This window comes from Lissotriton helveticus, chromosome 9, assembly GCF_964261635.1.
Source record: "Lissotriton helveticus chromosome 9, aLisHel1.1, whole genome shotgun sequence".
In the NCBI taxonomy this organism is placed as follows: domain Eukaryota; kingdom Metazoa; phylum Chordata; class Amphibia; order Caudata; family Salamandridae; genus Lissotriton; species Lissotriton helveticus.
Genome location: NC_136070.1, coordinates 1,275,749,614 through 1,275,774,930, shown reverse-complemented (window position 1 = coordinate 1,275,774,930; position 25,317 = coordinate 1,275,749,614). Strand labels below are relative to the sequence as shown.

The 25,317-nt window shown below is 46.6% G+C and overlaps 1 protein-coding gene across 2 annotated transcripts in view; it reads left to right on the top strand.

Moving 5' to 3' along the window:
* Positions 1-25,317, top strand: part of OGG1 (8-oxoguanine DNA glycosylase) — an 86,845-nt gene that overhangs the window by 46,367 nt on the left and 15,161 nt on the right. For both annotated transcript variants that reach the window (XM_078661852.1, XM_078661851.1), the window contains exon 5: positions 18,554-18,732. In XM_078661852.1, coding sequence (XP_078517978.1) covers positions 18,554-18,732 — 179 coding nt within the window. The remainder of the gene's footprint in view (positions 1-18,553; positions 18,733-25,317) is intronic.

Genomic DNA, 25,317 nt, shown 5'->3' with positions numbered 1-25,317 from the left:
TGGATAGAGGACTCACCCAGGCCCTGGTTCTCCTGGATCTGTTGACAGCTTTTGACACGGTCGATCATGACATCCTGATTGACTGTGTCAGCAATGCTGGGATCCAGGGCCTGGCCCTAAAGTGACTTTCTTCTTTTCTTAGTAACCGGTTTCAATCGGTACGTCTTGCTAATTTCTCTTCAAAGAAGATGGAACTATCTTGTGGAGTAACCCAGGGCTCCTACCTCTCCCCACTTCTTTTTAATTTGTATCTCCTTCCTCTAATTTCCTCTCTTTGATAAAGGAAAGTCGTGGCATATAACTATGCGGATGACCTCCAATTAGTTTTTGACATTACTCTCCATCCTTCTTCTGTGTCTCATTTTCAAGACACCATGATTTTTATGAGCGAGTGGATGGATGAAAATCAACTGAAGCTCAACCCCGATAAAACTGAGCTGATCCTCACTGTTGGACTTGCTAACCAATGGAACTCCAACTTTTGACCCTCTACCTTAGGCAACCCTCCCCTCCCAGCTAGTTCAGCCAAGAGTTTGGGTACAGTAGTAAGCAATGATCTATCATTGAAAGCTCAGACCAGCTTGGTGGTTTCTGCTGGGTTTTTTCAACTAAGCAGAATTAAGAAGATTAGCAGATTTCTGTCTCGGGAAGCTCTGACCTTAGTGATCCTGGCCTTGGTCATCTTCCGACTGGACTATTCTAACTATGTAGGCATCCCGGCATACCAACTTAGACACCTTCAGCTAGTCCAGAATCAAGCTGCCAGATTGATTTTCCATCAACCTAAATGGCACGGTGTCTGGCACTTCATGAAAAGCCTTCACTGGCTCCCTGTGGCCATGCGTGGCCTGTTTAAGATGGGATGCACGATTTTTAAAGCTCTTCATGGTACGAGTCCAGCTTTTATTTCGTCCAAGATCTTACGCTATGTTCCCACTCGTAATTTACGATCCTCCTATTTGAATTTGTTAGTTACCCCCACCTTTAAACGCAAGAAACATGGAGGCTCTCGATTTGCAGTTCTAGCCCCTCAGTTTTGGAACCCGCTCCCGATGGAGCTAAGGACGGCCACCTCCTATGTACCGTTCAGAAAACAGCTGAAGACTTGGCTGTTCCATCAGGCATATGATAACTACGTCTCCCTCCGTATTGCTGCTTCACGTCTCCCTCAGCGCCAAGAAGCCGTTGGTGAACGAGCGCTTGATAAGTCCTTTTTAACATAACATAACAAAAAGCGCCTGTAAGGTAGCTACCTCGTGTGCAAGCAGGACTGGAGTGTGCACCATTAAGGGGATCACAGTGCCCCCCACCTACCCACCCCTTATGGTCCCATGATTAACTGTGCATTCCCTTTCTGATGGAAGACTTTGCTAATTTGTCCAACTTCCCCTACTTGGGGAAGGCCTTGTGTTTGGCCATTATCATACGAGCAAAAGGGTGGGAGGGCCTTCCGTACCATCACTCTCCCCAATGGTGGCGCTTCCTTATGTGTAGTCTCAGTGCAGGACTCTTCTGACCCACCTGACCCCACCTCTCGGGTAACACGTGCAGTCGGGTAAGTCCTAGGGCAAGCAGACCCCCAAGGCATCCTGTAGTCAACCCTAGGAAATAAACAGCGCCTCCATGTCTCTTCACCGGGCGCGTGGCAAACAGGAGCGCTACTGAGACGCGCTGTTGAATCATACCGACTCCTATACCGGCGGTTCAGATGGTCCCCGTCGATCCCCACGCATTGGTGCAAATTAGATTGAGGAACAAATTTCAAGTTTTGTGAACATTCAGGACCAATAATCTATCTTGGTCTTTCTCCTTCTGTGTGATAGGAGGTTGCCCACCCACAACCATTCTGTCCTGAAGAAGACCCTTTTGTAAGGACTACGACCCTACGCATTTTTGTTTTTTGGGTCGAAACGTAGACCATAATATCTTCACCAACTCCCACCCCCAAGCTAGACCAAAGCAGCTGAAGGCGAGTTAGGTGGTCTACACTACTAAAATTCTGGACTCTAGACGAGCGTAATACTGTGGGCCTTGGTCCAAGGAACCACATGAACACTGTTTTTGAAGTCATGATGAATACTTGTCACGAATGATTCTGACTATTTCCCTAATCCTACTCTATCCCTGGCACTTTCCCTCACTTCACCCCCCTTCCATGTTGTGTATGTGGGCACATATACATACATTTTGTTGAAATATTGTTGATGAAATCCAACCAATGAAAGGTAACAATGCAATTTTGAAATAAATCTTTTTGCATCCATTTATTTGTTTCTTTGTAATAAGTGTATGAAACTGTAATCACTTGTTCTTTGTCTGGGACCCCTTTCCCGTATATCTTATATTCACCCAGGTCCCTTGACTTTACTGGGTTTAACCCTCTTTGTGTAACACATAGCACATTACGTCAGTTGTTTATTAGAAGTGCTAAATGGATGTTGTGCCTTCAACCGGAAAGATAAAGTAGAACGGAAAAGAAAGCAATCCATTATGAAGGTATGTCATGTTAATACATGTCAAAGCGCCAGGGATCAAACGCATATCGAAGGATACTAAAGCACTTCCATAGTGTTGCTAAATCAGGCTCACTCAGCGCGTTAATAAAAAGGTGTTTGGTGCATATAGAGCTGCCAAACGACAAGGTCATAAAATACGTTTAGGCAATAATACTCCAGTAGGGATTTCTAAGCCCCAAATATCGAGCAAAAGTCAGTTAGAAGTCCAACTATATTCGCACTGTAAAGGTCAGTTCAAGACCATAGCGCTATGCACACAACATTGTACATGGGACAATCTGTAGACCTACCTGTCCGTCGATACCCCAGTCTGGCGTCTGCGCTGTACGGGGAGGCACCGAGAATTGTTTGTATGTCGTATTTCAAGATACGGAAGTGCCGTCTGCCCTTTCGCATTGCCAATGCGCATGCGCCGTCCCCCGACTACGTCGAACTACAGAGTCTGAAGGGATCATGGGAAACGTAGTAGAAGAGCTCGTTTATAATGAAATGTAGCCGAGCTCTTTCTTTTTCACCCTCCAAACATGTACTACTCGTGGTTTATGGATTACTGGCGATTGTTATTTGGTAATTCTGGCATTAGATTGTCTGAGTAAAGGCGATGATGTAGTATCGCTAAAATAACATAAAATGTGAAAAAACAATTATAACATGCCGTGTAAATACCCGGACATTGCCTAAGGTTAATTAGGGGCAATAGTCCAGGGTCTGGTATCTTAATCGATCTATGTACGAGACATGATGTTATTCAATCCGTACCATTTGTGCATATAGCCAATAGTAATTGCAACGCTCAATGCGTAGTAAATGACACTTGAGTGGTCGTAAATAGATCTAATAACAATTGTCCATGGTTAACTGTGTAACTAGTGTTTGTAGGAAACACAGTAGTGTCAGTAGACCCTGTAGTCACTAGAGCATACAGACGTTCTCTCATTGCTCTAAAGAGCAGTGCATGAGATCTAGCGCCATGTGAGGCAAAAAGATCTTCACAACCTGTCAACTCAAAGCGAAGATATAGTACTGGAGGTCAAACAGGGATCACACTATAATGTAGTCCATGGAATATCTTCGTTGAGACAATTTTTATCTGTATTCAGACGATACACCCATTTTTGTTCCAATTTGAAAAGTTGTTTTGTGATATCAGTAACATGCAGGGGAATCCGTGGCTGTTCCAACACTGTCCACGAGAAGTCCGTAGGGGCGTGTCCTACCTCCAAGAAATGGTTCGTGAGGCGGGTGGCTTGTTTCTTACACCGGATCGTGCTTTTATGCTCCGATATCCTGACTTTAATCTTTCTTGTCGTCATTCCGACATATTGTAAGGGACAGGGGCATCTAATGAGATAGATGAGATTGGAGCTGTTACAGTTAGTAAACTGTTTTTGTTCCCAGCGTCTTGAAGTCCCTATGTCGATGCTTGTGGAATGGGTTGTTTGAGCACAGGCAGCACAATTACCACAGGGGTGGTGACCCTCAACCGGTGGCAGATTCCATAAAGTTCCCACCTGGTGAGTTTTCTTTGGTCCAGGTCTAGTATGCACTAGCCGATCTTTCAAGCTTGGTCCTCTCTTGTATGCAAACAACGGTATAGGAAGGTTATCAGGGCCAGTATTCAGGATCCTCCAGTGTAGTTTCACAATTTTTTTGATTGCGTTGGATCGTGTATTAAAGGTGTTTACAAACACTATCCTTTCATTTTTTTGTTTAGGACATGTCACCTCCAACAATGATTCACGATTGTTATTAGAGGCTCTCTTTTTGGAGTCTCGAATCAATTTTTTTGGATACTTCTTATCACGGAGACATTGTTCAAGTTCTCCTGCATGTTTGTGGAACCCCTCTTTGGTACTGCAGTTACGTTGGATACGCAGAAATTGACCGAAGGGCAGAGTGTCCCTTAGCGCCTTCGGATGACAGCTATCATATTGGAGCAATGAATTTCGTGCCATAGGTTTCTTATACAGTTCAGACACCAAGCCCCCTGTGGTAGCCGTGATACGTAGGTCCAAAAATGCCAAGGTGGTTTCTGAAAATTCAATGGTGAAGCGTAGGAACATGTTCTGATTGTTCAGCCATAAATGAAAGGCCTTTAATTCACTCTCAGTCCCACGCCACACTACCAGAATGTCATCTATGTAGCGTTTCCAAACCCTTATCATTGGTAAATAGGGATTGGTAGATGATAGTACACGATCTTGTTCGAACTTGTGAACATAGAGGTTTGCTAAGGACGGGGCAAAAACACTGCCCATGCTGGTCCCTAATGTCTGGAGGAACATCGTCTCCTCAAACCGAAAGAAGTTCTCTTTCATTGCCATAGTGGCAAGTTCCATGACGAAGGATACCGGAGTGATGGAGTCCCATCTTTGTTCTTGTAGTAATTTCTCAACCACCTCTAGTGTCTCATTTTGTGGTATTGAGGTGTAGAGGGACTCTACATCAAAGGATACCAAGATATCCAGGGTGGTATCAAACTCAATATTAGGTAGAGCTCTCAGCAGATCCTTCGTATCTTGGATGTAAGTTGGCATCAGTTTTACCAAGGGTCGCAGAAAGATGTCGACAAATGTCGATAACGGTTCCAGAATGGAACCGATACCGGAGATTATAGGACGTCCTGGTGGCGGGCGTTGTTGTTTGTGAACCTTCGGGAGCACATAAAAATATGGCATCACCGGATTTGAAGTGCAGAGGAAGGAGGCCTCATTTGCCGTGATCCAACCTTCTGACAGTGCCTCCTCAGTAAGGTGTTTGATATTGAGTGAAAGTCTCTTCGTCGGATCTACAGACAAAGGAATATATGAGTTGGTGTCGCTCAGTTGTCTGAGACATTCCTGCCTGTAGGTGCTCATATCCATAAGCACCGTCGCCCCACCCTTGTCTGCAGGCTTGATGATGACTGTTTCGTCTTTTGCTAGTCCCGACAGGGCCTGCTGTTCTTGCTTCGATAGGTTCATGAATGGATTATTGGGCCTTGTAAACAGAGCCTGAATATCATGTCTCACCGCCTCCTCAAAGGTTAAGACTTTAGTTGGAATAGTATGAGGTAGAGGCGTGAAGTTAGAGGCTTTTTTTAGACCTGTGTTGGATTCAATAGGTAAGCTCTCTGACTTCAAAAAGAAAAAATTTAACCTGACCTTCCTGAAGAGCTGAGCAATCTCTATGTTGGTTTGAAAAGGATCTCCAGTCGTAGTCTGGACAAAACCTAGTCCTCGATTCAACACTTGAGTTTCAGTGGAAGAGAGCTCCCTGGAGCTTAGGTTGATAATCAGACTGTCTCTGCACTCGTCCCCGCTTGGTCTTGGGGTATTTGTTTGCCACTCCGAAGACCCATTGTTTGTGGGGGGACAGTCCACTGTACTGTTCCTCGAGAGGATCGTCTTCTGCCTCTGGTCCTTCCTTGGCCGAACCCTAAAAAAGGCTGCATATTCTGATTTTGAGGGAAGGGCATTGGACCAAAGGGACCCATCGGTTGTGGAGGAAAAGGGCCGCCAGTCATCCAAGGATTGGGTGACCACCAAGGATTAAATTGGTTGGGGCCATAATTTTGGCCTCTCCAGTTTCTTCTATTTCCTCTGCCTCGTTGCTGATTAGTAGAGTTTCCTTGATTACTCGAGTCTGAGTCACTAGAGTTGTCCTCAGATGTTGAAGTACCGTAGGTAGAACCCCCTCTACGTCCATTTCTGTTGTATGTGGGTGGTACGTAGGTGGCACTTGTATAAGGATAAACCTTATCCATAGCAAATTTTGCAAGATCTTTTTTACACTTTTCAAGCTTTGCAAACAAAATAGAGTCTTTAAATTCTTTGGTAGTTTTATTATTCTCATCTTGCTGTTTGCTGAATAGCTTCCCTGTGATCTTAGTCCTAATTTGACCCTCCAGTACCTGAATCTCCACAAGCATTTTATCGGAGACTCGTTTTGCAGTTTTTATTATCAACACGAGCCAGTCACGTGTACATTTCCACGCTATTAGTGCCCAGTCACGTAAGAAATCTTTGTCTTCTAGAAAGAGTCTAGGTGTATTAGTGACTATCAATCCAGATGGCGCACCGTTGCCCCGGAGATACTCGGCCATGGCTATCCCATGTACACAGGTGCGGGAATAGCTCTTTTTCGAAATTAGAATCTTTTGCCATCCATCTTCATTGCTTACTGGTTGGACTGGCATAGATTCCAACATACTGGGATTGTCATTTAAAATGGATTGACCACTAGCCACGCCCACAGGAACGCCCATTTTCATTCCCAACCATCCAATTATTGACTTGGTTGCAACTAAAAAAGGACAGAATACTTTTCCAATTTAAAGGCCTGTTCTCTATAGAAGTAACTTTGACAGCAAAAGGCAACATTGCTCAAGAGTTATTTAACAACTTAGACTTAAGAAACTCAGACATTATAAAAAGCCAAGTGGAAAAACAAAACAAAATTGACAATAATCCTACCACCTTCATTTGGAAAAAAAATGCACCAGTCCAGTTTAGATATTTATTAATTAAGTGTTTTAAAGGGGGGCACAAAAAGTTCTAGCCATCCCTAAAGCCAGATGGAGGATCATGAATGTAGAGGGAGAAGGAAAAGGAGGGACACAGTTGTTGAGGAGTTAGAAAGGGAACCTGATCTGGCAACAAGAAAAATAAGCAGCGAGGGGGGAAACTGACATGTAGTAGGTGATGGGGCAGGTGACTGGGGAGAAAAAAAACTACATAGGAGGGGAAACTAGATTAGTGTTAGGAGGAAGAGGAGATTTAGGCTGGAAGAGGAGATTGTTAGAGTATCAGGCATCTATATTTTCTGTTCTGATTGGGGACCCAAAGGGCTGCCATTTGCTAGCTTAGTTCCTCAGAAAGGGTTCATTTTTAGTGGGCATTTACGCGCCGCATAGTGTGCCTGCACGCTTAACCTGTATGCAAGCCCTGAGGGGCATGTGTGGAAGGGGTGGTGTGGGACAACAGAGCAGGTGCTGCCCCCTGTACACTCTAACACAGATGCCTATCACATTGATTGGCTCACTGACCACTTGAAGCATGGTCAGAGGGCTTTTCACACCAAGATGCAGCCCCCGCCTAGTCCTAGCCTTGCAGTCAGGCGGCACAAGTGCTGTACATGAGCAGTTATCACTCAACATCCATCTGTGATTAGGGGATGTGCAGAATTTACGGAAGAGCAACGTCATTCCTTTTTTTTTTTTTTATAAATGTTTTTATTAAGAATTTCTGGTGCGTTACAGAGAGTAAAAATAGGCAAATACAATTCATTTTTCATAAAACTAAGGCAATCTAGGCCCCCCATTTATAAAGAGATAAACAATTGCAGGTTCAGGACAGTTAGAATATTGGTCACAGAATAAAAACGATGTTAGTAAAACAGAAAAAAGAAACTCTACGAGTTGAACAAGATTAGACAAGGTAAACTGTACCAGTGATTACAATCTTTGCTCCCTCCATTCTGTGAGTGGAGCCCAAATGCGGCTTCCCAACTCCCGCATTTTTTTGCCCTTCTCTTCGTAGAGGCCGGACTCTATATTATGTATGCCCAGTAATCTGGTAAGCCACATTTGAAATGAAGGAGCAAAGGTATCTTTCCAACCTGAAGAAATTAAAATCCGGAGTACCGCTACTGATGTAAAAACCAAGGCTTCCTCATCTTTCCCCAGTCGTAACTTCTCATCTATATACAGTAGCATCAGAGTTGGGGATAGATCGATCCTATGACCTAGCAGCCCCTCCAAAAATGTCTCTATCTCATCCCTGATTGGATCTAACGCGCTGCAATGGGAGAACATGTGTAATAGATCTGCTTGTCCCTCATTGCATCTGGGACAACAATCGTCCTCCTTAACCCCCCAAGAAAAAAGCTTTGCTGACGTATAGTATAAGTTAAATAGTGTTTTATAGTGCTGGGCTCTCAAATTTGAAGACCGGAAGATTTTCTTATTCAGATTTAGGGCAAGATCCAAATCTACATCAGGATTGGACAGTTTGATTGCCAAAGCAGATTCAGTCTTCTCCATATCATCTTGAATTTCCATCAAAAGAAGATTATAGACTATTTTTATCTTCTTACACCCTTTGGCTAATGAGTCCAACAGAGGAAAGTCGACCGGATGTACCAGCTTTGGCCTCAGTGCTTTCAAAGTACATTCGATTTGGGCATACAAAAGCCAATGGGAATATGGAATAGTACTCCTTTGCTTTAATTCCTGAAGAGAAATATAATTTATTTATTTATTTTTTACACTTGTATGGCGCGCAGCTACCCAAAAAGGGTTTCCCGGCGCCGATGACATGTAGTGGAGCAGAGGTATGAGATGAGCATGATTTAGCATAGTTGTTTCTGGAAGAGCCAAGTCTTTATGTTCTTCCTGAACCTGGCGTAGTTTTCTTCTTTCCGGATGTAGAGGGGAAGTGTGTTCCAAAGAATAGGCCCTCTGACAGAGAAGGATCTTCCTCCCATTCTTGTCAGTCTGAACCTGGGGACCGCGAAGTTTGCTGCTGTTCGGGAGCGCAGGTTTCTTGCTGGTAGGTAGGGAGTGGCTAGTGATTGCAGATATTCCGGTGCCGTTCCTGATTTAATCCTGAACATATAGCTCAGGGCTTTGAAACTGATGCGGTTTTCCACCCTGAGCCAATGTAGATCGTTCAGATGCTTTGACACCCTGGCCGTTTTTGGAATTCTGCACAAGAGTCTCGCAGCTGAATTTTGAACAAGCTGTAACCGTTTGACGACTGCCTGGTTTGAGCTCAGATAAAGAATATTGCCGTAATCAAGACGCGATGTTATCAATGCGTTGACTACGGTCTTTTGGGTGGCGAGGGGCAGCATCCATAGGATTTTTTTCAGCCACTTCATGATGGTGAAACAAAGGTCTGCCACCTTATTGGCCTGTTGTTTCAGAGAGAGGGCGTCATCGATGATGATCCCTAGGTTTCTTACCTGGGTTGCAGGGGTGGGGAGGTTTCCCAACTCGGGGGGCCAGTGGCAAGAGTTCCATAGTTCTTTATTTTTTCCTAAAAGGAGGATCTCGGTTTTGTCACCGTTCAACTTCAGCTGGTTGGTGGCCATCCAGCTGAAGATTTTATGGAGCCTTGTTTGAGAAGGGAAGGAGCTAAAGGGTTTAAGTCTGACAGTGAAAAGATGATCTGGGAGTCATCAGCGTAGGTCATGAGGGTGAGTCCTACACTGTTGGCTAGGTCAGCTAAGGGTCTGAGGTAGATGTTAAAAAACAGCGGGCTCAAGATGGAGCCCTGAGGTACTCTGTGTGGGGCATTGAACGTATCAGAGCAGGCGAGAGCAGATTTGATCTGGAATGTCCTATATGTTAGGAAGGACTCGATCCATTTTAGTGCGTCACCGCGGATACCATTCCTCCCGAGTGTGGCCAGGAGTTTGCTATGTGACATGGTGTCAAAAGCCGCACTCAAGTCTAATAGAATGAGTGCGACCGTTAGACCGTCATCTAAAAGTTTCCTGATGTTTTCGGTCACACCCAGCAGGGCAGTTTCCGTGGAAAATCCCGCTCTGAAACCCGACTGTGTTGGGTGAAGGAGGGCATTCTCCTCGGTGAAGAGGGTGAGGGCAGAATGGATGTGTCTTTCCAAGAGTTTGGAGAAGACTGGGAGCAGAGATATTGGTCGGTAATTTGCTAGTATTGCGGGGTCGGCTGAGGGATTTTTCAAAAGTGGGTTGACCATAGCGTGTTTCCAGGATGATGGGACTGTGGACAGTTGGAGGGAAGAATTTAAAGTGCCGGCTATGATGGTCAGGGATGGGGTGTCAATCTGTTTCAGGACGCTGACGGGTAATGGATCACGAGGGGAGCCTGAAATGATGGTCTTGAGGGAGGACTTAAGAGAGTCCACGGTTATAGGAGGCCAGCGTTCTAAGATGTTAATTTCGGCCAACCTCTCGGGGATGTCTTCCTGTGGGCCATTTGCGGCGGAAATTGAATTTATGTCAAGGATGATCTTGTCAATTTTTTGAGTGAAGAAGGAGGCAAGGTCTTGGCATTGTTTTTTGTTTAAAGGGCGGGTCGTTCCGGTTGTTTGAGCACCTGCAAGGTCTTTAACCGTGTTAAAGAGTGTTCTTGCCTTATTGGAGGCAGTGCTTATAGTATTTGCTACATACAAGGCACGGGCCTTAATGCAGGCAGAGTGGTAGAGATTTCTGGCTTTATTGTATATCAATTTTTTTTCTTGAGTGTAGTCCTTCCGCCATTGTCTTTCGAGGACTTTACACTTGGATTTTTCGATTTTTAGGAGTTCGTTGAACCAGGGGGCCGGGGGACGATGGACGTTCCTTTTTGCCTGAGATGGAGGAAGACATTCATCAGCTGCATTTTCCAGCCATGAGTGGGTTGCTTCGGCTATACTTTCCATATTCAGGGCCTGGATAGGGGGTTTATTGGCAAGGGTTAGGTTTAGTTTTTCAACATCAAATAGCTTCCAGTTTCTCATGGAAGTGGCTGGCCAGGCCATGTTTGTTTGAGGTAGTTTTGGTAGTGTGAGACAAAAGTGAATGAGATGGTGGTCTGACCAGCAAATGGGGCTGGTTTGTAGCCATTTTAGTTCGGAAATATTGGAAAAAATGGGGTCTAGTAGGTGTCCTGCCTTATGTGTGGGTCCTGAGTTGAGTAGTTTTACGTTAAGTGCTGCTAGGTCATCCAGTAAGTTACAGCATGCCAAATTGGTGGAATCCTCGAGTTGCAAATTAAAATCTCCAGGAAGCGTGAAGTTTTTGGAATTGAGATGAAAAGGAGTGATATGGTTTGCCAGGTTAGCCGCCCAAGTGTTGGCATTTCCGGGGGGGCTGTATATTAGGAGACCGGAGAACGTGAAGTTGGGGTTTAGAGTGATTTTAAAAAATGCCCCTTCACAGTCTGGAATATCGACAGGCTCCAGATTACAAATGAGTTCTTTACAGAAAATGATCGCAATACCCCCGCCTACTTGGCCCTGTCTATCTTTCCTCGCAATGGCGTAGTTTGAAGGGAGAGCGGTTGCTATCTCCGGGCCCGCACTTTCGTGCAGCCATGTTTCTGTTAGGAACAGTGTTGTAAACTTCACAGGAGTGTAACCCATAAACCAATTCAGGACTGGGTAGGTAAGGTGCAATAAAGAAACAATGTCCTGAGAGGTAAGGATATATAGACACTTAAATAGGCATGCACACAGCATTACTAGTAAGGAAAGAAGGAGAACACTCATGGGTATCAGAAAAGATAGTTATTCATCTTTATAGTATGACATTCATTTTATGGTCGGACTTATATACAGTTAGAAACAGCACTGCATAAAAATGATTTGGTGACAACCATATAGTACTTGGTGCATAAAGTGTTCAAAGTGAAGGTGGCGACGCAAGTGAAGAAGTGAACAGCGCGGGCGGCTTACTGTGAGCAAAAGTGCATATATTTTACAGTGAGTGGCTCAAGACACATGTGACAGTGTGATATCACAGTAATCAGTAGATCTTTCAATTCAATGTTGAGCCGCGGAGACAGGGTGCGCCTATTGATGGGCTGTTAGGTTGACGGCGTTTCGATCCTTATTAGTTAGGATCGTCATCAGGACTTGGTTGTCTGATTTGGGGCGTGCTGCAAGGGAAGGAGAGAGGTGTTGGGCGGTTTAGAAGGGGTAGGCACGGGTAGGGTAAGGTGATAGAGTGAAGGAATAGCGCAGAATCTCGAGTTACCTTAACTGTGGTCCGGTAACCCGACTGGAGGGTTGCTAGTTAGCATATCATCAGGATTGGATCAAGAAGTGTCTGCTGTGGGCACTGTGGGAGAAAGAAAGGAGGAAGTGTCAGTGAAATTCTATGGCACTGCTGACTTGGCACACTGGAACTGAGGAAGCGTTCGTCTTAATGTTATACATTAAGACGAACGCTTCCTCAGTTCCTGAGACACTTCCTCCCTTCTTTCTCCCACAGTGCCCACAGCAGACACTTCTTGATCCAATCCTGATGATATGCTAACTAGCAACCCTCCAGTCGGGTTACCGGACCACAGTTAAGGTAACTCGAGATTCTGCGCTATTCCTTCACTCTATCACCTTACCCTACCCGTGCCTACCCCTTCTAAACCGCCCAACACCTCTCTCCTTCCCTTGCAGCACGCCCCAAATCAGACAACCAAGTCCTGATGACGATCCTAACTAATAAGGATCGAAACGCCGTCAACCTAACAGCCCATCAATAGGCGCACCCTGTCTCCGCGGCTCAACATTGAATTGAAAGATCTACTGATTACTGTGATATCACACTGTCACATGTGTCTTGAGCCACTCACTGTAAAATATATGCACTTTTGCTCACAGTAAGCCGCCCGCGCTGTTCACTTCTTCACTTGCGTCGCCACCTTCACTTTGAACACTTTATGCACCAAGTACTATATGGTTGTCACCAAATCATTTTTATGCAGTGCTGTTTCTAACTGTATATAAGTCCGACCATAAAATGAATGTCATACTATAAAGATGAATAACTATCTTTTCTGATACCCATGAGTGTTCTCCTTCTTTCCTTACTAGTAATGCTGTGTGCATGCCTATTTAAGTGTCTATATATCCTTACCTCTCAGGACATTGTTTCTTTATTGCATCTGTTAGGAACAGGACACTGGGTTCTTTGTCTAGTAAAAAGTTAAAAATGTCAAGTTTATGCTGCGGTAAAGATCTGCAATTAAAGCTATAAAAAGAATATTCGCAAGAAGCATGTTTCGGCCGTTGGGACGGTGTTAGTGTGCAGGATCTTGGGTCAGGGTGGGGTTGGATATTGGTAAGGGTAAAATTACAATTAGTGCAATTGGTATTTTCTGATGGCGTTAGCACGGTGCAGTTGCTATGTTTTGCAGGCCGTAGGGCTCTTAATTGTTCGGAGCTCATACCTGTGATATGTCGGGCTGGTGGGGTATGGTTCCATGCTCCTTGTCCCGGCCTGGCCCGGACGGGCACAGACGGGCTGGTCTTAGGCTTGTCTTTGGCGCGGCTATGGCGCGGTCGCAGCATGTATTCGCTGCGCGTCATAGAGAGTGTCCGGTTAATGTAGAGGACAGGCTAGTCATCAGCTCCGCCTCTACACACTCGCTTGCCCAATCAGTGCCTGCCCCGGCCTGGAAGCCGGAAGAAGGTACCGCCCTGCACCCTCCACACAAACAAGCCTAGCGCTTGCGGTGGACCGGGGCTACAGGGGTCACAAGTGTTTTTAAGGTGAGGATCTTACCGAGGTATTTTAAAAATTCAAAACACAGTGCAATTTGTAAAATCAATCGACGCAGTGCTATTTAAAAGTCAATATTATCGTGCTAAAAACATTAAATCGTTTCACAGCGCTGCTCGGCTGGGATCAGGTATTTAGCATTACAAAGTAAGTGGTGCAATTTTCACTCAATCACACAGCAAGTCGTTCTTAGCATGTAGTGCATCAGCATACAGTTCGCTCGTCAAATGTCATCATGTCCTCCGTTCATTGATTACTTTTAGCTGGGCCGAGTTTATAAAAAAGGCTTGAATCTTTTTGTCCTGAAATGGCTTGATCATTTCTCTCAAGCACCACCTTCGCTATACAGTCGTGTGGCAGTAGTCCGGGCGGACGAAGAAAGAGACCCCCTCACTACTTCTCCTGGCGTCGGGTCTGGCCTTTTCCGGATTGCCTGCCTTAGAATAAAATTACCGAGGAATATTAGAACTGCTCTAGGTTTGTCCCCTTCCTTAGCGTTCCTTTGTATTTTGAAGGGAGTACGGTGTACCCGCTGCAGCTCAATAGACCAGTTCCAACTGGAAAGCTCGGGGAAAGCTTTTTTGAAGAGCTTGATTATAAACGCCCTTATGTCAGAGCCCTCGATCCCCTTCGGAATTCCCAGGACCCTTAAGTTGTTCCGGCGAAGCCTGTTTTCCATCTCCTCGAGCTTCCATTGAAGATCTATCACCTGGGCACAGTGGGCATTGACCTTACTAGTGGCCGCAGCCGCCTCGACCTCAGTTAACACCACTCTCTCTTCCAAGTTAGAGACTCTGTCTCCGGTGTTGGTGCAGGTTTTGGATAACTTCCTGACCACCTTCTGCATTTTCCTCATCGCGGCCTGGGATTTCCGATTGTCTTGCCGTGTTTCCTCCCTATGGGTGAGGATCTCCTGATGGATTGTCTCCAAAAGCGACATATGGGTAAGTTCCGGACGGGGACTTCCCTGCAGAGGCATGGCAGAGGAATGATCCCAACTCAACTCTTGTTGTGGATGAGCTTGATCCTTCATAATCGCCTGAGATTTAATCGCGGTTGCTGGTTGATCTAGTTCGGGGTTGCTCTCTGAGCCTAGATAAGAGCTATGTTCCTCCTCCTCCTCCGACCAACCGACCCCGTCTGAGACTGAGTAGAAGGCTCCGCTTGGCACTTTCTCCCTTTCATTACAGGCTCCACCCGTAGCTTGATCTAATTCTACACTCTGGGTATCACTCTGGATATCTGTGTAGTCTGTATTAACCGAGGCCCCCAGCTCGGATAATTCTGCCATATTGTCTTTAATGGGAGCCTTCGAGGAAGTCTGGTCGTCACCCGCCGGTACTTTAGTTACATGGCACGAAGAGGATACCTCAGCTCCTTTTCCCAGGCTTGGGGTTAATTCTTCTAGGGACATCTCCACTATTGCAGCCTGCTGTTTCTCGCTAACCCCCGGCGTGACCGCGACTGAGAGCGGGGCAAGATTAGGGGGCGGTTCATTATTCCCAATAGTTTGTTTCTCCATAGGTGTTTCGCCACATAAATCCGGCTTGACCACAGAGCTTACCCCCGCTTCTTTCGATTCCTTGGTTTCTTTCCCCTCCTTCTCCTTACCCGCTTTGGGAAACATGTCCGCAATTGAGGCTGCAGCCTGACGAGTCCTCCCTGCAGCTTGTTGCCTCTTTTTGATTTGTTCTGACGGGGGTGAGAGATCTCGCCGCGCCTCCTCACTCTCCTCTGCCTCCATCCCCTCCCGGGCGGCTTTTTTCTTCAGATATGCCGTTTTCGAACCGGCATTTATTTTAGGAGCCTTTGTTACTTTCCGAGTCTCCCTCCTCCTGCTGCGGGTCCTGATCGGAGCTCCCCGGCGTCTGCTCGCTTCTTCAATCTCCTCTCAGTGCTCCGCTTTGCTCCACCAGCTCCGCACTCGGCTCCGCCCAGCACCTCTCGCAGGACGTCCGTGGCCGGGGGAGAAGACTGAGAGTGCCGACAGCAGCACTCGCAATACTTGCCTGGCAGACCCTCGACAGGTGAGTGCTGTCAGCATGCCGGTTTGTTTGCGAGAGAGCGAATCCTTAGTTACGATATCAGGGGATTTTCTCAGCTGTGAAGGGTTACATCTCCCCTGGGCTCTCTCTCGACCTCACTGCTCCGCTGCACCGGCCACAACTAAGTGGCCGCCATCTTGCTCCCCAGGAGAAAAAAAAAGAGCAACGTCATTCCTTACCCAAGATTTTAAATGATGTGTCCAGGTTACTTCCATGCTGTTGTCCTGAATCTGTTTAAGTTCAGATTGGAAACAATGTTTGTGAACCTGGCCAGAGCTCACAACTTTCTGGACTAAAGGTATGGCTAGTTCTGGTGGGAAGAGCTCTTGGAGTAGGGAACACCTTTGCACTCATGGACACTTCTCAGACATGCGCACTGTCACTTACCTTCCCGCTTGATATAATAAGGAATGTACATCCGTCCTCGATTGACTGTTCTCTGGCTTGAACACTTCCAGCTAATGATGACTATGACGATGAAACATGACGTAGAATTCTAGAAAAGCCGAACAGTTATGCTTCACGTCAGGTCTACTTGTTGATTAGCTTTTTAATGTTCTTTTGGTAGCACTTCAGCTTTAAGAACTGCAGATGTTGCAGGAGGAGCCTAGCCTGCAGCCGAGATGGCCGCCTAGTCTCTCGGCTCCGCCGACCCTCGTGCCTTTCTTACTATCCTGCCGCATATCCTGTGCCTTCACGCAACAAGTTGACTCGGGAAGTGCTCCAGATCCCGTTGTTTTGCTTCCCGGCGCAGTCCGGGCGCTGCCGGTGGTGCGGCGTCCCTGTTCTCTTTCCGGCCCTTTGAGGGATCGCAGCCGGGCCGTAGCCTGTGGGGTGAGGCGGGACACAGCCACAACAACAGCGGCCACCGTGGTGGAGGAGGAGCCGGTCAGCTGGGGTTACATTGCTGCGCTGGGCTCATCACCGCAGCGCTTCCCCTTGCTTGGCGCTCCCATGCTCCTGGAAACATTGTACCGGCGCTCTCACTTTGTATCCTTCCCCAGCTTGACGGTGACGGATCTGCTTCTTTGTTGCTCTTCCCCCATAGCGGACGCCATTTTCTGCATTGGGCACCCAGCGCCTACCAGCGGAGTCCTCTGCTCATTTCGAGGGTGGCTTGTTCGCCGGCGTTGCCACAGTTGAAGCGGCTTCAGGATCGGCTGTCCTCATGTCTGTGTCCCAGCGGTGCCTCGCAGATCCTTTGCAGCAGTGTTGTACGTCGAGGATTGCGAATGGCGGCTTGCTTTCAGAACTGCTCTGCTGCCGTTCGCCCTGGGCGGGGGACGAGGCTGTCTCCTCCATTTCGGTTACACCGCTGGGACCTCGTGATGTTTTAAATGCTTTGGAGGATCTTATGGTTGCCTTTCATCACACTGCCCGAGGATTGGGGAACCGGCTTGATGCGATTTCACCGGCTGGCCGTAATTGCCCTTCTATGCTGCACGCTACGCCACATCCTCACTCTGTTTGCGGTGGTTCGTCTACCCTGGAGCCCGTGGGGGTGATAGCTGCTCAGGCCTCAGTTTCTGCTGCTGTCCTCTCCGAAGTTGGTTTGAAGTGGTCTGGCGATGCTGACCTTTCTCGATGGCTGGCGCGTCTGCTTCGGACGCCATGTTTTCCACTTCCTTTGTTCTCTGATGGCGTGCCTCTTTGCTTCATCCTGGTTTCGATGCCTTTGCCTCGGCCTGCTGCGGCGGTTGGACTTTGGATTTGTTTTACTTCCCACTGTACTATCTTTGGGCAAGCAGCAGTGGCTTCTATTGATTTTTGTGACCGACTTCCCAGCCGGTGTGGCCCATTTCGAGTGCCTCGACTTCTGCAGTGGATTTTACAGTCGCCTTTTCCACCTACGCTAGCTGTTTTAGACTTGGACTCCGCTGTCATGCTGGATCGAAGGGGACAGGGCTGAGACTGTTCTTCCTTTTTGTTGAGACCTGCTGTGTATTGCTGGGGCTGTGATGGACAATTGCTGGAGGTAAAGATTGGTTAGGTACTGAGGTGGGGTCCGGGGTTGGGTGGCCGCGGGTAAAAGTGCTGATTGTTTTGACTTTTCTCTGGCCCTCCTCCGGTCTTCTGTGATTCTTTTTTCTTTCTTTTCTTTCTTCTGCATTTCGGGTACTCTTTTGGGGCGACAGATGCACTGCTAGGGGGGGGGTAGGCCGTAGCCTCTGCATGTGTGTTGGGTGGGGGGTGTGAGAGGGGGTTTTTCTTTGTTCGTTTCCGTTCCTATGGGCCTTAATTTTTCTTTCTTTTTTTTTTTATTTTTATTTTTTATTCTTTTCTCTCCCTGTTTCTTGGAGTCCTGGGGTGGATCGGGGGTTTATGGGTGGTGGCTGGGGTGTATTGTACTGTGTGTTCGTTATATATCCTGACCTATCTGACCCCAGCCTGATGTCTTGTGGTTAATGTTTGATGATTTTCTGATGACCGTAGCCCACCTTTGTCCTGGTTGTATCGTTTGGACTCTGATCCTTCTTGCTTTTTGTTGTTTTGGACACGCTTAAAAACCTTTAAAATTAAACCTTCATTTATCCTACTTCCCGGCAACGCAAGTGTTTACAGTGTACCTCGGATTAATCGCGCTTGTCTTACTAAGTTGCTGAGTCGCCTAACTGCTTGCTACTGTGCTTTATATGTTGTTGTGGCCGGCCCCTGGGTTGTAGGCCCGTATTTGTTTGCTTATCATTTCAATAAAGGTTTTCAAAAAAAAAAAAAAAAAAGAACTGCAGATGTTACCAATTCCCTCGTCTTGTCTGTGTGTTCCAGCGGATGATGCTGAGGTGAGGCTACGAGACCTGGGCTTTGGCTACAGGGCCAAGTTCATCAGCCAGAGTGCCCAAGCGATCCTAAAGGAACATGGCCCCGACTGGCTGCCTAGCCTTCGCTCCGTTCCATACGAAGAGGCGAAGGCTGCTCTTTGTGCACTGCCCGGAGTTGGGGCCAAGGTAAGCATCTTTCTCATCCCATATTATGTTCGATGGCACACAGTAAATATCCAGTTTTTCTCATTTTTTCCAGAGAGTAAATAAAAATGTGAGGAATGGAAGTTTTCACTAGTACTTACTAACAACAGTAAATTTCTCTTGGTATTACTCAATTCCAACAGTTTTTCTTAACTGCTTCATTGCAGAAGGGGTCCAATCATGAGCAAGTCAGGATTGCCTTTTCCCAAAAGGAATAGTCCAGTCTGATTTGCTGAGCCACATCTGTGAAGAAGTACAACAAGCACGGTGAATGAGAGATTATCTTCTTTATTGTAAGCTTCATATGTAGCAACGTCCTATCCACCCGGCACCCTGATATTAACCGACTCCTGAACACTCAGCCGTGGAGCCTTAAGGATAAACATTCTAGAGTACATAAAGGTCTGCCTGCAGAGATGGCCAACCCCAGGCATCTGTTGTCCTTATTTTTTTTCTTCTCTCTTAAAACATCTTTATTGCATTTTGTCACCAATTTACAGTTCATAGAGAAGGGAGTATGATTTATTTGTACATTTGTCAACCGTAGGCCTCTTGTCACATTGTAGGCCCTGTAGTAAAATGTAGTCTTTCATGGCCCCACCTAGTTAAAGACCAACACCCTCAACTTCCCCTCCACACACCTTGTACACATCCAACCCCAGATGTAATCAAGATCTCAACCCCTCGTGCTGAATCCTTTTGCCCTCATTAAGGTACTCTCTCTAAAGGTTCTCTGAGTGCGTATAATATAAATAAGGCATTGGTACAAATGTATTTTCATTTGGTGTTTGTTCCTCCAGGAGGAAAACCCTTACATTAATACAGTAAGCTTAATGATTAGCAAGGTTCCCCTGAAAATCTGAGCCTTGCTGATTGGCACTTCGGGGTACCAAAGGACTTTCATTCTCCCTTCCTGGCGAAGTGGTCTAATTCCTCATTCAGCTCCCTGCTCGCTCACTAAACTTATTCACGGAAGACTCGCAAATCAATAGACACACTCGCACTCATCCTCATCCTGGGCTGCATACTAACTCTATCACACTCCTGCTTACAAGGGTTGTTTAAAATTCTCCTTTTACGACAAAGCAGTCTAATACTTAATTCAGCTCCTCTCTCCTGCTCCTAATTAATTTTACGGAATGCTTGCAAACAAATAGATGCATCCTTTGCGCAGAACGGTTCATGTCTGGCACCTGCAGGGGAACATTTTGCATACAACTGAGGGTACTCCATTAAACTCCAACAGATTAGCTTCTCAGCCTGCTTTACTTAAGACAGGCATTGTACGCCAATTCTCAAACTGAGATGATCTCAGGTTACTGGTTGGCCAGCGCCTATTTTTCCATGAACCGTTACATAGGAACATCAAAACATTGCTCTGCTCTTGTACTTTCTTGTCCTGATGATGACCCCCTAATTTATGATGGGCCGAAACGCTGTTGAATCCCCTCTGGCAATTCGACTGAAGTGGCTAATCATTAAGATTTGTGCATTTTGTAGAGGATTTTGCCTGCCAAAGGAACAAACAGCAACTGTAAATATATGTGTACCATTGTTTTATTTGTATTATAGACACTTAGACAATTTTGGCACTTTCTTCACTCTATGTGTGTTCACTTGCGCACTGAACACTTTCTATAGATATTTCTTTTCATGATATACATACACAAATTGTCATGGCTAATGTCAGATTGTGTTGTTGACCAATTCTTTGGTTTTGTTTTTAGTAACGTGAGTGTTATCTACCATTCCACTAGGAACCATTGTTCAGTATACAAAACTTTTGGTGGCATTAGGTCACCATGGTTGTATCTGACTTCTTCCTTGTTATTGTTATCAGCTGCTTAGCCGCAATTAGTAAGTTCTCCAAGTCAAAATCTTTCATGTTTGAACATGCTAAAGGGTCTCGAAGAGCCCATATTATCACGTCAGATAACTCCTAGATCAGATCTCTCAATATCTGTTTAATTAGATCGAGCACTCCTTCCACAAACCTTCTAGTCTTAGGCAGGTCTATTAGATAATCCACCATTCACCTCCCTTATGATCCCAATGTACCCGGGTAGAAACATTTAAGTATATTTGGCATTGGGCATCCATTACATATGAACCTATAACATTGTGCTATGTGTGTAATTCTTTGGAATGGCCTCCCACAGAAACTCACCATTGCCCACAACTTATTTTCTTGCCTAATGCTTGTTTCCTGCTGGACTGCTACCCACATCTCAGATGTATTTCTTTCTCTTTCAGTAGCTTGTAAAATGTTTAATTTGTTCCTCTGGTTGAGGTGTACTTTGGAAGAAACTGCTAAAAACAGTCAATTCTCTTATGAACAGAGCTTCTTACCAAACCCCAGGTGCTACAAAACACAGCCGCCAGACTTGTATTAAACCTACACTCACCGTCCCCTGTCGGCACCAAGTCTGAGGGCTCTCCACTGGCTTCCCATCAGGAAATGCATCCATTTTAAGATCAATTGCCTAATCCACAAGACCATCTATAGGATCGGACCATGTGATCTTGCCAAAAACTCATCTGGTGTCAACCTACCAGAACACTCAGGTCCTCAACCAAATATCTTCTCACCCCCTTTAAGATTCTTACCGCCAGGAACGGCGGCAGATCCTTTTCATACCTTGCCCCTACTCTGTGGAATTCACTCCCATTGCAGTTATGTATGGAAACTAATCATAGACAATTTCGTAAAACTCTAAAAACCTGGCTCTTCTGATCTTTCCTTCTCTCTGGTGGCTCCCTCCGTTCTCTTTCCTTCACGCGTTAGGGTTTAGGCTAGCGCTTTGAGACCCCCAGGTGATTTGTGCGCTTTACAAAACAAACAAACAAAACAAACATGAACACAATTTTATTAATTGTGTACATTGCCCAGTAACATAGTTGCTCACATGTCATTCTGTGTGCTTCCGTTAGTTTAGATTTTTGTTTACGATGACTAAAATATTTAATTGCTCCATTGACAAGCATGTCCTCAAAGTACATAATTCAGCTTCTTTCCACCTGCAAAATGCCTGTCCCTTAGAGGGTGGAGTAAACTCTGGGTTCCAGGGAATTGGTTTGAGTGCAATCCTAGGTATACATTATGGTGCCTTTATTAGTGCTACACTACACATCCTTGGGTCTAGCACCCCTGGGGAGCCGCCATACATCTGCTGAGTCCTATCCACCACTGCTCTATTCACCTTGCCACTTTTGTTTCAGTTTCCTATGCCATCCATAGTTGTAAAAGTTATATATGTGCTGCTTGATAACTCCTCTGCCTCTCCTGGCCTTTGGCGCCATCTTCATTGTCATGGAGAACCTTGTCCTTACCCTCCAATATAAAGGTTTTGATTTCTTTTTGTATGAATTGAAGTTGAGCTTTCTCTGTAATTGTGTGATCTCCCCATTGGGGATTGCTTTTGATCTTTCACTCTAAGAGTATGATTTGTTCTTTTGGAATTGGTGTTGAGCTTTCTTTATACGAATGTGATCTCTTCTTTGGGGATTTGTGTAAATCTTTCTTTGTCAATGTCTGATCTCTTATTTGGGGATTGATTTTGATCTTTCTTTGTAAAGATGTGATCTCTTCTTTGGGGATTGGTGTGTATCTTTCTCTATAAGAATGTGATCTATTTGGGCATTGCTGTTAATCTTCCTTTGGTGAGAGTGATCCCTTCTTGGAGGATTGCTGTTGATCTTTTTCTACATGAGTGTGATGTCTTTGAGATTGTCTTTGATCTTTCTCTGTAAAGTTGTGATCTCTTCTTTGGGGATTTGTGTTGCTCTTCCTCTGTAAGGATGTCACCTCTTCTTCGGGGTTTGATATCGACATTGCATGAAGAAGTGCAATGGTGTATATTTTCACTGAGTCCAGTCTTTCCTTTCCCGACAGAGGCGGCACCCTCCATTTATTTAAATGCTCTTGAATATTCTCTTTCACTGGCGGCCAGTGTACCTCCAGCAATGTAGACGTTTGTTAAGGTTCAGCTTTAGTCACCATCCACTGCAAGACAGGTGTGGCGCCGCGGCCAGGGCGACTGACGCTGGAATCTGGGGACCACGGTTCGATCCCCGGCTCCGGCGGCAGGTTAGCCCAGCACCATGTGACTCTGGGCAATAGCTCGCTTAATCTTCCCGACGGCCCCCAGCGCCTAGAGACCCTTACGGGTGATTGTGCGCTTTACAAATGTGGACTTTACTTTTACTTTATTCTTACAACTGGGTGGTCTTACTATGAGTGGCAGTCCAGGCAACTCACTGAGGCAGCAGAAGAGGGATGGGTGGATAATTTCGAGGCAACATAGATAACTACTAGGTTTTCCTCAACTTATCTTTCCGTTTCACAGTGTCTGTCACTTCTGCTCCCCTGCAGAAGGCAAGCAAGTATATGCAGATCATTCTCAGCCCCACCCCAAAGGAATAGACTACACAAAGGGGCACATAAGTAGTTGTAAATTGTGAAAGGTCACATTTGTCTTTAAATTAAAGCATTGTCGGGCTGGGCTATCTGCGGGCCGGAAAAGCAGGCGAGGAGGCCGTAGGTAGTGTGCTATACTGTAGATTTATTTTTATACAGTGAGCCAGAATCAGTGTCCCAAACACAAGAAAGGAAAACAAGGAGAGGTCCGGGTTCGCCGTCTGCTCCGGGTCCTGGGCGCAGTCCTGGGGCGGGGATTCTCCGACGTCAGCTCCGATGCAGAGGAGATCCACGGAGGGCAGTAAGAGAAAGAAACACAGGACCGTTAGTCTCCTCCTTATGTTCCCAAGTTAAACCGAACACCGTCACCCGGGTCGTGAGGGGGCGGGAAGAGAAAAGAGACCGTGAGGAAAGGAGGGAGGAGGGAGGCCGGAACACAAGGGGGTTGTAGAAAGGGTGTCGGGAAGGGAGGTGTGGGAACAGGGACAGGCGGGGCCACTACAAACAGTGCGAGTGCTATACAAGCTATGTTACAGTGCAGGGGACGTGCTGCTAAAGAGAAGGGTATATTTACAGGGTGTTACTAGGACTCCTAAGGAGTTGGGGTAAGGAAGGCTGAAGACACTCACCCGGTCCGCCGTAACTCTCCAGGTGAGTTACGGCCGCTCTTCAGCCACCTCCTGTGGGCTCCACCACTCTTCGGTCCACACCTCTTCGTCACCCGTCTGCTCTCCTACTCCAGCTCCGGTCTGAATCTCCTGCCACAAAACTCCGACGGGGTGTTCTGCTCGGATCCCGCTTTTATCCTGTGCTGACTCTGCCTCCGGGGCGGGACTTCCTGGGTCGGCGGGATATACTTCCTCAGGTCCCGTGGTTCTGGTTGGTCCCTGTGGAAGAAAGAAGGGCGGAGTCCCGTGTGTTATGGCCGGAATGCCGAGTTCTGTCCTCGCCCCATGACAGGGGGAGCGCTGTTGTAGTCCCGGTGGCGGAGATGATTGAGGTAGGTGCGGGGAGGTGCAGCGCTCCTGGGGGGGTTGCGGGGCCGCCACCTCACATACCCTTCCCCTAGCTGTCCTTCTTGTACGGGATGGGGAATGAGGGTAGCGTGACAGAAAATCGGCATTGCCCTGGTCTGACCCTTTCCGGTGTAGCGTCTTGAAGTGGAACGGCTGAAGGGATAAAAACCAGCGGAGGACCCGGTCGTTCTGACCTTTGTTCCGGGCCATCCACTCCAGGGGAGCGTGATCCGTATAGAGGACGAAGTCCCTGCCCTCCAAGTAGTAGCGTAGATTGTCAATCGCCCATTTTATGGCTAGGGCTTCTTTTTCTACCACTGAATAGTGTTTTTCCCTGGGAAACAGTTTACGACTGGCGTAGAGAATGGGTCTTTCATTGCCTGTGGAGTCTTTCTGGGACAACACTGCCCGCAGCCCCTGTTCGGAAGCATCTGTTTGAAGGATAAAGGGCAGGGAGAAGTCAGGGGGCATTAGAACAGGGCTTGAGGTCAAGGCGTTCTTTAGATCTGTAAACGCGTGCCAGGCTTCGGGAGAGGGGTTCCGTAACAACTCGTCGGATCGGTTTGTCTTCTTTAGGAGATCCGTCAGGGCAGCGGCTCTCTGGGAGAAGTTGGGCACAAACCGCCGATAATAACCAAGAAGCCCTAAAAAGGCACGCAGGTCTTTTTTTGTCTGTGGAAAGGATAGGGACCTGATAGCCACGGTTTTGCTCTCCTGAGGTCTTATGAGTCCCTCCCCCAGTAGATACCCTAGGTATTTGACAGTCTTCGCGGCCAGAGTGGTTTTGGCGGGATTGATGGCGAATCCGTAAGAGCCCAGGGAAGAAACAACACTGCATAGATGTTTCACATGTTGTGGCCAGTTGTCGCTGAATATGACGATATCGTCTAGGTAGGCTCCCGCGTACTGTGCATGGGGTCTTAGAACATGGTTCATCGCCCGCTGAAAGGTGGCGGGTGCCCCGTGAAGACCGAAGGGCATAACTAGGAACTGGTATAACCCCTCAGGGGTAGAAAAGGCTGTCTTTCTCTTGTCTTGCTCCCTGAGGGGGATTTGCCAGTACCCCTTACAGAGGTCAAGGGTGGAGATATATTGCGCCTTCCCTATCCTCTCTATCATTTCGTCCACCCGGGG